This window comes from Pelobates fuscus, chromosome 13 (assembly GCF_036172605.1).
Source record: "Pelobates fuscus isolate aPelFus1 chromosome 13, aPelFus1.pri, whole genome shotgun sequence".
Taxonomy (NCBI): Eukaryota; Metazoa; Chordata; class Amphibia; order Anura; family Pelobatidae; genus Pelobates; species Pelobates fuscus.
The window spans coordinates 93,314,314-93,327,822 of NC_086329.1; the positions used below are offsets into that span (position 1 = coordinate 93,314,314).

The 13,509-nt window shown below is 40.2% G+C and overlaps 1 protein-coding gene across 1 annotated transcript; it reads right to left on the bottom strand.

The window, feature by feature from the left end:
- Positions 1-420: 420 nt before the first annotated feature.
- ADAMTS4 (ADAM metallopeptidase with thrombospondin type 1 motif 4) lies at positions 421-12,184 on the bottom strand. The gene is made up of 9 exons (XM_063440115.1): positions 10,917-12,184; positions 3,816-4,154; positions 3,590-3,722; positions 3,199-3,369; positions 2,706-2,992; positions 2,349-2,535; positions 2,034-2,209; positions 1,728-1,903; positions 421-1,161 (listed from the first exon to the last, which is right to left on the bottom strand). Exons 1-9 carry the CDS (start codon positions 11,553-11,555, stop codon positions 726-728), a joined length of 2,544 nt encoding a protein of 847 aa, XP_063296185.1. The 5' UTR covers positions 11,556-12,184; the 3' UTR covers positions 421-725.
- Positions 12,185-13,509: the final 1,325 nt, after the last annotated feature.

A 13,509-nucleotide genomic window follows, 5' to 3' on the forward strand; every position in this document is an offset into this window, starting at 1 on the left:
CAGGAGTCCCCTTTGGGAAGTCCATGAGTCAAGAGGAACCCCAGAGTTCTTTGAAAGCGGGGTTTCTGTGTGGCCCCCTTGAAGCCTTAAAGATTTAAAGTCCACCATGGATGGATGCCATCTGGCTGATGAAATCAATAGTTCAAGGAGAAATAATAGCCATCAGTGATGGACCTGCCAACATTAATGGCTTGCTTTAGACCAAGCAACATCAGGAGCATCTTCTGTGGTTCAGGAAATTGCTCTATTGCAAAGGTTTCAATCAACAACTAAACAGTCTATTTACGTAGAGGCTTTCTCTATAAATAGTGATATATATTGTGTTGATTGCCCATATTTTAACCCCTTAAGGACCAAACTTCTGGAATAAAAGGGAATCATGACATGTCACACATGTCCTGTGTCCTCACAGGGTTAAAGACTCCTTTGAAAGCTACAAAGCATATTTGGTTGCTGATGGCAAAATGGAGCTTTAACATTAAATTGCCCAGAAGAGAGCAACTTATGGGTTTCGAGAACTTCAGACAACAGACGTCTAGAAATGACCTTTAAGCTTTGCGAACACAAATAAATGTTTTGCACAGTGTTCATATCCAGATGTTGTTTTTACAGAAGCTAAAAGTTTTGTAGCCTCAAATCTCTCCTATTTAGCCTAAAACAATTAGGCAAAAGTGAATATTTCTGCCTCAGTCAATTATGTGCTCTTGTGCATTTCCATATTGTCATTATTTGTGATTTTTGCTGTTCCTCCTCAAAATTTCCAAGATCTGAGCTCTCCGTTTAACCCAGTCCTCAACTGGTTTCTTGTGATTGGTAGAACGTAAAGAAGGTTTGGGGACAAAAAAGGTATATTTGAGACGTGGAGCTCTTTGGTCACTGACAACCAAAGCTTGAAGAGTCAAAGCTTCTTTCAGAGGCCCACGTGCTACAATTGTCTCTGTGGATTTGGTGGCCCCACTGTAGCGTACGGTCCTTCCTCCTCCTACTTGGACATCCAGTTCTGAGGGTATCAAAATGTAATTGCCGTTGAGTGCGTAGGAACCATCTTGCCTCTTCAAGGCCAGGTAGACACCATCGCTAGTAGAAGACGAACCACTGTTCTGACGAATGAGTATATTGGTGGCTCCTGCTGGGATGGTGATCACATTATTGTACCCATATCTGCAGAGAAAAATAGACAAGAACATGAGGATAGAAACACAGTACATGTTTGTTTGTTTTTTTATTTCTGCTTTTAATTTCTTTCTCAAATATAGGTTCTGGTTTATTATGGTTAGGAGTTCTGTATCAAGTGCACATACTAAGCACCAAAAAAACTACATTGTTCTGCTATTTGGTGTTTTGTACTGTTTTTTTTGTTTGTTTTTTTTTTTTTTTAAACCCTTAAGGACCAAACTTCTGGAACAAAAGGGAATCATGACATGTCACACATGTCATGTGTCCTTAAGGGGTTAATTATTAATGGAGGGGGAGAATAATCTAAAATAAAGAGGAACACTCTAATGTTAAAAATAAATATGTTTGTAATGTCAGTGTTGCTTTACAGAAAAGTTATCTCACAGCTAAGTAATTTTACATGTGAACATCAATAATGCCAAAATACATAAGCTTATACTGTACTGGGCATAGTTATACAGATGTAAAATGTATATTTTATATTATGCGTATATATTCATCTAACTAGGAGGTCTGATTGTGACTGTTGCACAGAACTGAACAGTTCTTACGTAGGTTTTGTGAAGGATCCGTAAGTCTTTGAGCAAGTGGATCCATTTCCTCCGCATATCATACATTTATCAAACTTCTTCTTAGATCCAATGACTCGGTCACATCCTGCATGAACACATCGTCCTTGAACACACACAGAGGTGGAGTCTGGAGAACAAGGTGTACCATCAGCAACCTAACGGGTACAAGGGAATAGAGTTAGTCTGGAGAAGTGTACGCATTTGGTAGGACTAAAAAAGTCAAAAGGAAAATATGTGAAAACAAATCAGACTGCATGTCCCTAGCATTGATAGGATCGCACTCACCCTGGGCTCCAGTACGTAGTAATATCCCAGAGGGCGAGACTGACAGGTAAGTTTACACTGGTCCTTTTCTGCAATTCCATTATACCTTGGTACCCAGTCCATTGGAGATGGAAATCCTTTAAACAGATCCGTTCTATGATTGTATACAGCGCATTGCTGCTCTCTGTAAGTGAGTGCTGTGAGGGATATAGAAGAAACATGCGTTATTTCTGAATTGATTCATAAACTACCTACATGTCAACATACAGCGTTCAGTAAAGAACAACGTGGAATAACCACATTGATGTTATGCCTGAGACAAAGGAAGCAACTCACCCGTGCTGCCAGGGCATTCCAGAGTGTTACATGAGCGATATTGGGTCCTCTTTCCCTCGCAGTACTTGCCCCCGTTTCGTGGAACTGGCTTGTTGCATTGACGATGAGAAAACTGTACTCCCCCTCCACATGTCCGTGAGCATTCTTCATATGGACCCCAAGACCCCCAGCCTCCATTAACTGGTGTCTGTAAAGAGTTACAACAGATGTTTAGAAACATTTACTTAGTGGAGTCCATGTTTGAAAAGGAAGACATTCGATCAGAGAATTTAATATGCATATAAGTTTCTGTCAGGGCACCGTACACATTTAACTGTTTTTCAACATACACACGAGCAATACTATACCAAAACTCACATTGTAGGCTTTCATCTCCACTTTGCTAATGCAACGTCCATTCATGCACGTCTTGCCCACTCCACATTGAGTGCCATCTGCCCAGGGGAAATGCTTGGTTTGGCACATGAAATGCCCATCAATCCTGCCTGTGCACCACAGGGAAGAGCATGCAGTATGCAAGTTGGGACAGTGGCGAGAATCTGCTCCAAATGTAAGCTGGCACTGGCGATCCGAGTCGTAATCATTGCCTGGGAAGGGCACTGGGAAACGCAGAGGAGAACTTGGTTTGTCAAGAAGACAATGGCCTGCCGAGAGGGAAGAATAGTGATTATTAATGGTCAGAAAGCTGTGTAATTCTTCTGTAAAACATATCCTTGAACAGGGCATTGGAATAAAAAATGTTTAAAAGAGATGATTTATTGGCAAAACCTACATGAACAATACATTTTATAAGAAATGCTAGAAAATATAAGTTTAGAAATATTAGGTGGAGAAAAAGAAATTAAATTACCGTTGCCATTGTCCAAGAAGTCGGTGATAAACTTTGCACTGCAAGGTGACCACAGCTCCTCTGGGTCTACATAGGACATCACAGGAGCCATCATGTGTCTGGTGTTGCTGGATGCACGGTTCAGTTCCACACAGGGCTTGGAGTTGTCATGAAGCATGTTGAACACATGACCTGCAGCGGAAAACATATTACTTAGTGATGTTAACCCAAAATGTCCTATTTCCCATCTTGTACAGAGGATAATCTTACTGTCATCTAATTTACAGATACTAATCTTTAAAACGGGCTTAGTCCCCTTAATTGTAAGCCACCTGTAGCTGAGATACAAGTTGCCTCTTCAAATAAATTAATTTTAGTAGTAAAACTTCTCAGGAATTGTTTGCTTTCTTACCAAGCTCATGTGCGGCAGTAAATGCAGACTGTAAGCCATCATCCTCTACTATGGAACAACTCCGGGAAGGATCACACACTGTTCCAACATCGGCCATGCCCAGAGTGTCACACGTTGACAGCCCACAGAGGTTCTGTAAATAAGCAAAATACACATGTATGAAGTAGACCATAAATATTACTAATCATGCACTTATGTATTATTATAATCGCCAGTGTTTGCTCACCTGCCTAGTGAAGAGTATGGCTGTGTCAAAGTGTTCTGAATCAGAGTCATTTGGCTTGTTCAGGCCTTTTTGCCATTCACAAAAGTTCCTCAGCATCTCAGCAGCATTGGTGGTCATCTTCAGACCTCCATAATTGTTGGATTTGTCTGCTTTCCCTATCACCACTAGACGAGTGACAACCACGTTGACTGGATTCTTCAGGCTGGGGTGGCGGAAAAACTTGGCCGCAGCTGCCATGACAGTCAGGAGATAGCGTTTCAGCCCTGCCCCGTGAAATGTTGCCATTGTCTCATCTGCTACTACCAATGTTTCAACGTAACGAGGGACTGATGCAAAGCGCTGTGTAAGAAACAAAAATGTGGATAAGTTCAATAGCTTTTCAAGAAACTGATCGTTTTGAATTCATCATATGTTAACCTTAAATGGACACTCCAGATCCCTAAAGCACTTCAGCTGTGCAGAGTGTGTCATTTTACAAAAAGTGACTATTTCTTTAGAAATTGGCATTTTTATAAATTAACCTTGTTACACCCCCCTGGCTGTCAATCAGACAACATGTCCTGCTACTTCCTGGTTTGTTTAGCTCAGTGGTACTGAACACGAGAGGCAGCAATTTCCCTGAGCACCGGCCTTGCAAACACTTCTCATTGAGCTGCATTGGGAAGTCTGTGATTGGACAGCCACAGAAAGTCTGGGAGGGCTTGCAAAGGCTGCAGACATAAGATCTGCAGGTTTTGCAAGATGCTTTTAGATATACCCCACCCAAAGCAGTGGAGTGACTAATGTATAAAGCAGCTTAGAAAGTAAGTGTGGGATTTATATACATGTCTTTATGCAAAACGTACAGAAATTAATTGTATGCATACCATTGTTTTATACAGGTGATCAACTAATGTGAAGAACAGATGAATTTGCCATTGTCAAGCAGTGATTTAGCCTTGAAATGTGACATATTAGTGCATTAAAGTAAGTTTTAAATCCTTTTTCTGACACAGTAGAGATTCCGGGTGTTTGTGTTCCCTTCCGAGAAACATACTCTGTACAGATTTCGCCATCAAACCTCTTTTTCTCTAACACACAATCACTCTTACTGAAGAGTCCTTTCAACATCCATACAAATTTTTACGAATCTGGGCCTCTTTTCTTTTATAAAATGTGGTCACAATTTACCAGTGATAAGTAAGGTTGCCTGTAATTTTAAACCTTGGTGTTGTCTTAGAAAAAGAGGCCCCCTCATACTGTCCCACTTTTCCAGGCGATGCATTGCTTCTCTAATAATAATATACAGCAGCAGTCTATTTGATCGCAGATTTTGATTTGCAGAATGATGAGATAAAGTAACATTAATATCCTAAAGCACAGAGTTTTTTAACATTAATTTGGCAACTTTAGTGCAGTTGGGATGGGATGTTGACCGTATAACTTACTGCAGTGTTTTATATCTTCACTTTGTCTCTCCGAAGACCCAATGTACTCCCATAACACAGTTCCTGAACCCATGTGTTAACTCATCCTTTAAGTTCAATGGCAAAGGATCACATAGAATATAGCATGTTTATACATGTGAGGCTCTCAAACAGAGTTGATATTTGTACAGATGTTATACTTTTATCAAACCTGCAGGGTGTTTAATTACTCCAGTATGTGAACAAAAGTTCAGTGATTTATCATCATATATTATTGGTTCTCCAAATTAATGCAAAACCTGCTTGAGATTGTGTCATGAAGCAGATAATTATGTCTGGCCATGTTCCTTGAGTTTAGAAGTGTGTTCTTAATGGGCTGTGATGCATTTCACCAAGCTGCATAGCGAAGCCGACCTTAATCCAGACATAAATATTGGTTATAAATTAGTTTACGATCTGCATCATCGAGTACTTCACTAAAGACAAATAGTGCGTATCTTGAAGAAATATGACATTGTGTTGCAATGCTGCAGACGTGAGTTATGAGCGGAAATGCCTTGATTTCAAGAATTTGAGAAGAGTAGAGGGAACGCGAGTTAAGTTATGCTATTAAGCTATCGAAGGATTACTATACTGCTAACGCTACTGCTCTCTCTCACTGGTGTAACGCATTCCAGATATATATACACAGAAGAAAAATAAAAACCTAAGTTAAGTATGGTGATTCCCGTACCAATTTATCTTGGGGGTTTTACAATGACAGTTATTTGGACGAAATTGTAACTGCTGTTTGCATTTGGGATGTCTGTGTTTGGTTCTCTCAAATTCTTGCGCAAACTCTGTCTTAATGGGATGTCCTTTTTGTGCTCCGGGGACTATGCGTAATGGACACTTATACGTATATTTGTACGTGGGAAGAGGAGACAGATGATGGGTACTCTACGTACTGAGCAAAAAAAAAAAAAAGTATTATTTGTAGCTTTGTGAAGAAGAGTTTGGACTCCGTGTGTATCATATCCGTCTGTGTCAGCACAGTTAGACTTATATGGTAAAACAGAGGCCAGTGTCTGACAGTTTCACTCATCCGCTCCAAAAGTTTCAGTTAAGACACTGGAAACCTGCTACAAAATATAGATATGGGGTAAAAACATCTAAGTTAAAAGCCGTTGGGCCGTAGTGAGCAAGAGATGTTATCTATATGGTATAGTTACAGAGAAAAAAAAGTATTATAACATTTTTCCTCTCTCCTACCCCTTTCATTTCCTGAAGTATTCTACCCCTGCTACACCGTATTGTCCCTCATCACAGGATTTTATGGGTGAGTGCCCTGGAAGCTGTTCACCTATTGAGTATTGTACTGTAACCCGAGTCGTGCCAATTGCACAAAGACTACATTTATTCATTCATTGTCTGAGGGACAGCGCAAGGAGCTCTGTGTTGGAGCCTCGTGTTTGGACCTCTTGAGTGATCCTTGGCGCGTCTCCACAGACGGTTGTCTACTCTTCCTTTTTCTGTTGCCAAGCCACTCTGCCAATACAAGAGCACACACTGGCATCATATTCCCCATCACACAGTAGCACTTTGCGAGCCATGGACAGCATTATTGCCGAGCTGTTATGCAGCTACTTTTGTTTGCCAAACCATCAAACACTATAGGCCTTTTACACAGCACTCATACAGCATGCATTTGGCACACTAATTTGCCATATCACACGTTAAACAGATGCGATATAGATCTAAGAGAGCTGGACACTGCAGCTTTTTTGGGATGAAAACAGGTAACTTGGCTGTAACAAACTACTTGGTAATCATAGTTGTGTTTTAACATTATCAACTTATTGGGTGTAAATCAAAGGGTGAAACATTGCTAGTAGATCAAATCTCTGTCCAAGACTGCCAAGACTGGAGGGGAAGAAGTGGTTGAATTGTAATATTAAGGGCATGCCGGGGACGACAACAATTCTGCTATAAGATTTTCCTCCAAAATGAAACGACTGGAGGTTGTGTACCTTTTGCCATTCATCCCAAAAGGAAAGGTGGGAAGAAAAATCTGACAACTGAGTGACAGAGGTCAGCTCCCACCCTAACACCCAATCTGACAATCTTTAGATGTTATAAATAAATCGAGCATTTGGTGCGAAACATCTGAGCAGAGAAGCAGATGCAATAGCAGGATTATTTTGATACCTCCGTGCTAGAAGAATGCAGGTGTGCCGAAATCAAGCACATGAATACGTGCCATACGGAAGATGCCTGGCATCCTGTGCACCCAAAAACAAATTCCTCAACCATTAAGGGAACATCCATTTTCTTGTAGGGGATAAAACACCCACCATCCAAGTTTACAGTGTTGGCATAGTGATGAGGCCACACATGCACGTGTTGTTGTTGAAATTTTGATACAAAAAATTGCAATTTATATTTTACACTATTAATTTACGCAGATATTTTTTTTATTGCTCTGAATACCTTGATTTTAGTGCTTAGAGGTTGATGTAGGTCCTGGGTGCCTGCAGTACTGTGAAAAGTAATGGATATGGGCAGTGGGTGTATCTCTTATGGAAACTGTACCGGAATTGCGGTCACAGATACTGTTGCAATAAGAATATGTTGAAGAATATGCTCAGTTAAAACAAATTGAGTTTTTACATTATGGTGAGTCTATCTGTAGCGAAATGGAAAAAGTGCATCTGTGTGACCCACTGGAAAATGGATGATTGTAGGAAAAAAAAGGTTTGTGGTAAAACAATTAACCAACTTAACCTTGAATTCTTTGGCTCGCGGCCAGAGAAACCTAGTCTGGAAGCTCCTGAGATGTCAGCTTTCCATCTTTCACCAGCCCCCACAGTAGGTCCAGACAGAGGCCAGTGGGAAACATCAATAGTCTGGTACCCAGCCCAAATAATAAGTTTCTTCCTCTTTTGAGTGGGAGGTATGTATCACCATCCTTCCATTTACACAAGGGATGTTCAATTTTGTCCCTCCATCTCTTTTTGGACTACACTTAGCAACATCTGGAAGGCCACATTTGGATACTGCTGGTTGACACTAATATCATAAAGGCAATGGTTTATGGATTATGATGGTGCAAGCTTATTGAAAATCTTAAGATAATAGTTTTTAATAAAACTTTGTTTGTGAATAGTTAACCTCTTTTCCTGAGTTAGCATTGTGCCTCCCACTGAATCCATCTGTCAGCAAATGTACCTTTTTCAGCACTTTTCTTTTCTTTAGAAGTCCTAATTAAATAGAAGGAAAAAAAAACCTTGCCTTGCAGTCCAAGGTGTTTTTGCGCAGAGGTACAAACCTTACAGATTGAAAAGTAGAGCATTACGATGTAAAGGCAACTTGTTCAGTGAGTCCAGTACCAATCAGAGCATGACCGAGTCTGGCAGTCATGCGTTCCACCATTTCATTAGCGAGACTGGATGACTGACTCGTTTCTATTGTACTTAACATATCCATTCAAGGACTTCAGAGACTCCATACATTGTAATTGACGTTTGAAACCCTCTTCCTGTCGAGGAATGCAGGACAGGTTTGGACAAGGATTTAAAAGGCTTAATAAAGTAATAATCGAGAAGAGAATATGGCTTGTGTATTTATGAGAAGGAAAAAAAGAAGGAACCTATTTTTAAGAACTGATGCCCCAAAACGCCAACCATTGGCTGAAAAAAATTTAGTTACCTTTTTGTTTCTGTAGTCTCAAAGTTAAGCTTAAACTGTGTCACATGTAGATTACTGATGACATAGTTTATAACCTATAAGTGAATTTAACTGTTGAAAACAACACTGCACGTGGTTCTCAGCAGGCCAATTGTCTTCATGGGAAAAGTGGTTCAGAACAGCTTGCATGCCAAAGGTTAGCCATCCCTGATATAGCCAGTGACCCAATTTAGAGGACACGAATATCAAGTAAAAGAAAGTCTCCCTAAAATTCAGGGACCTGTAAATTGGCTGGCAAAAATCTATGTTTCCTCTCCTAGCTTGGCACTGAAATAGTTAATGAACCCGGTCTCTGGTTCACTATAAACCAGTGAGTCCCACATAGGGGATGTAAACCTCTCTGTATTGCTCAGTGGGTTGGAACACAAACTGTTCTGTGCGAACAGGTTATATCTTAAAGCTTATGTTCAAAGAGCAGGTGAAGATTACATAGCTGACAAGGTGCTTTCAAGGATAAAGGATCTAAAATCCTTCCTGTGTGCCCCTGCAGAGTAGACAAGGACCTCATTGATGGCTGAGGGCTTTCAAGCCTCCCCCATCTCCTTTCTCTAATTATAACTTCTAATTAACATTTTTAAAAACCTAAGCCTGCATCTTGGCACCAAGTGGCATGGGGTAGGGTGCCATTATGTCCAATTACCATACACATCAGAGACTGCGCTTCCTGTATCCGATTGCCCTATAGCTTTGCAGTTAATCATACAGTCCTCAAGCAACCGTCATTTCCAATTTCGACACAGGTGTAAACACACCCCTTCCAGATAGTACTAAAAGATACAGTTGGATACATGTTCCTTGACATTACGTGCACTTGTAAAGCAGAAAATAAACACTTTTTCAATTGTTACCATGTCCAGTCCACCAATTATTTCACGCTTTTTTACTACATATATATATATATATATATATATATAAAATGAATTTTATATTTTTTGGTAGACTTGTTACTGGAATAGAGAGAATGTTTAAACGGTTTTAAATGAAATAAAATTGCTATGGATGGATGATGATAGACAGTACTTCATTTATGATCTGTGTCTTTACTTCAGATTTGACACTTGACCCTTTTACATATAATTGCATTGTTCCCAGGTGCGGGGTTATTTAATTGTGGCTCTCCCAGGTGGTCTTTGATTTACAAAGCTCTGGATGCATGTGGTTGGCATACAGTTATGACAGTTGTCATCCAACAACATATATGGGGCAGCAGTGTTTCATCCTATGCACCAGGACAGAAGTAGGCAACCTTCAGAACTCCAGATGTTGTGGTCTATATCTCCTCCAATGCTTTTCCAGCATTATGGGACATGTAGTCCAAAAAATCTGGAGTGCCGATGCTTGCCTAGCCACACAGCAACTCCTTGGCGTGTCACACAAAGTCCAAATTATAAAGCTGCAGCTGGCGAATAGACAAATTCCTTTAGCTGTGGCAAATATGCTAATGCCGTAATGCCTTGCCAGTCTGCAGGGCAGCAAGGTATCATGGGAGTTGTACCAGTACAGCAGCTGGAGGGTTACGTGTTAGTAATTCAGCTTGGGTGACAATGCTAAGGACATTGTCTGACCTCAAAATCCATCATTCTAAGCAGGGACCGTCGGGAAATGCTAAACACACAGAAACCACATTTCATTCATTCATTCATTCACTGGTGACTCATATATCAACTGCCCTAAAAGTTAGCACTAATTAGGACAATTGTGCCTGTTAGGGAAAAACCCATGGGCAAGAAAGTAAAAGGAGCAGGAAAATTGTAGGTGTTTATTTAAGTAACCATCCAAAAACAATAGCACCCCGAGCTAGTAATCATGCCAGTTTCTGCTGTGGCACTTGTGAAATATTGCTATTTAATTAACGGGAAATCCCTGGCTAGGATAATATCTGTGCCTGGCTGCATTACATGTGAACATTACAGTTGGTCTTTGTCTTCAGTGTAATAAAGGGAATTTCAAACAATATTCATGTTCTTACCTTAGATCTTTTGACGGCCGATGCCAGGTGCTTGTCAGCCTTATTCTTGTCTTCTGTGGTCTGTTTAACAGTCACGGTGACCTGTGGGCCCACGCTACACATTGGTCCATTGCTCTTCTCTGGCACTTTCCTGCGGATGATATGTGCCCCTACACCCTCGGCACTGTTTTGTCCTCCCCCTTCCATTGGTTGTATATGGAATTCAGCCCCCCGGTACTGTAGCACTCCAATAAGAGATGCTCCATTGTAGTTCACTGCAGCTATAGATTCCGGGTCAGAATTCACAGCTCCTGTGAAATAACTACCAGATTCGGAGAGGCCACTGGCATCTGACTGTCCATTTTTGCCCAAATATTGTACCGTCAAGTCTTCTGAGATGAAGCTAGGATCTCTCTCCAAATCCAAGACTAAGTCTTCTCCAAAGGCACGGAACTTGAAAATCAGGCTAATTTCTGAGGATTCCTCGTAACTATTCTCAGGCCAGGAGCGTAGCTCCTGACGGAAGCTGGAGTTTACTCTTTCCGGAAACACTATTTCCTCCTTGTAACCGGCTTGGGATCTCTCTCCTAGAGTAATTACCACGTGCACCCAAGAGGCAGCAAAAACAATGATGCACAGCATCATCTTCGAACAGATCATTTTCCTACAGTCTCTTAAAGACTAATGATAAAAGTTGCCTACTAAAGTTCGAATGTCTAAGTATAATTAAAAAAACAAAAAAAACACCTTAAAAAAAAGTTTCAAAAAATTAAAATATTATTATGACTAGAGAAGTGCTTAAATCAACAAATGTTGACGAATATTTCTTTTTCAAGAAAATGTACCTGAGCTACGAGAATAATTTGTTCATAGATAGGCTAATCTGTCTTTTATTTTGCAGTCCAAAACTGCGTTGAAATGGATGAGAAAATTCAATATTTTTCGTATCCAAGGCAGCAAATTTCTGGGCAGAATAATTCCTTTCTTTCTTTTTTTTTCTGAAAATCAAGTTTGTGTGTGTGTTGAATTTCTGCCACAGTGATTTTCTTTTCTTGCCTTCAGGATAATATATTATTCCAAATCCCAGCAGATGTATTCCAAGAGGAATAATTCAGATAACTTCTCGATCTGTGTATGGATTTCCTTTTGCCTAAAACGAAGGATTCACTGGAAAAGATTGTTTGGCTTTTCTTCCTTCAAAGTTCTCTGTAGGATATTCTTTTCTCTTCTTTCTGTCTCCTTTATTCTCTTGTTCCCCAAACTGACTGTTCATTTAGCAGTGTGCTGTATTTAACAGCTGTCTCTGCTAAGCAGAGATTGGTGGATTTGCGTTGATGTAACACATGCTTTTTTTTTTTTTTTTTTTCCTTCACATAAATTGTAGTGAATGTCCACTTTCACTCCACGCACCTCCTCCCCTCAAGAAAAAAAAAACAAAAAACTGAGTAACCGGTAAGAGGAAACTTTTTTTAAAATTGAAATCGTTAAATGAGTTGGCTCATATCCTGGGATTTTAGGTTTAAGGGGAGTGGATGGGGGAAGTTTTTAGAGGAGGCAGCACACACACAAAAAATTAAATTAAGGCAACTGGCCAAATTCTGACACAGCTGTTTTTATGTATGTCTGCATTGCTCTGATTCCCTTCTGTTTCCCAGCTTTGTTTAACTACACTCATCTGCCTATCCCCCTGCCTTTTGTTGCTTTTCATAAATTCTCAGGTCCATTATTTTTCTTATCTAAAGAGTAGAATTATTCAAGGTGGATTTAAGAGATCTTAATGCAAAAAAACAACAACATTTTTATAGGGAATGTTTTATCTAAACTTTAATACAATCTCCTGTTTCTTTTCCATTTATCTGCCAGTTTGGTGAAAGTTATCAGATGGCAACAAGTTAGGCCCACCTCTAGTTTGTAGCAATACCCTATCATTCATGTGCTACAATCCTGTCTACTATTTAGCTGTCATTTCTCATTACCATGCCTAGCACTACCACTATAGAGTAGCGGCGGTATACTGACTGCAAAATGTTACAATTAGCGACAGAGTTACAGCCTTGAAAGCCAGGCTAATGGTTCCCATTATTCTTTATTCGCTATAGGAGTCACTACCCTTTACTTAGAAACTGGTTTACGACCCCTTTGCCACTTTTTATAGGTCGTCTCTAACCCAAAACACTTAACCAGCCTTTGACCTGGTGGAAACAGGTTAACGACTGTTAAGTATGTCCTGTTGACAGAAAAAAAACTACTTGTTCCTACCCTGTGACTGCTTTTTGCATGCCAGACGCTATTAGTTTGTCGCTGTTTGCCCCACAGGATGAAGCGCGCATGCTCAGGTCTGTTTCAATGTTTTACCGGCAGGCTGATAATATGCAATTGGTTACTATCTTTAGGCTACAAAGATTTTGCAGCGAGATTGTAAACTTGGTAATTTGTAGCCACTACCAGCCGTCATTAATAACAACAGCTATTTACCGACAACATTGTAAACCAATCCAGTGTGGTAATCATTATAATCAAGCACTTGCTTCCTAATATGTTTATGTGACGAAAGCAACTTCGCCACTGGTTTTTGGAGGGGCCTGTTTGCCAGCCTCCTACCCTGGGACTATGG

What these genes read in the sequence shown, in the direction of transcription:
- ADAMTS4 (XM_063440115.1), bottom strand. Translation starts at nt 11,555, where the DNA reads ATGATCTGTTCGAAGATGATGCTGTGCATCATTGTTTTTGCTGCCTCT. An exon ending in CTTCTTGGACAATGGCAACG is followed by an intron (nt 2,993 to 3,198) that starts GTAATTTAATTT and finishes CCCTCTCGGCAG; the next exon opens with GCCATTGTCTTCTTGACAAA. An exon ending in GGATCCTTCACAAAACCTAC is followed by an intron (nt 1,162 to 1,727) that starts GTAAGAACTGTT and finishes TTTTCTCTGCAG; the next exon opens with ATATGGGTACAATAATGTGA.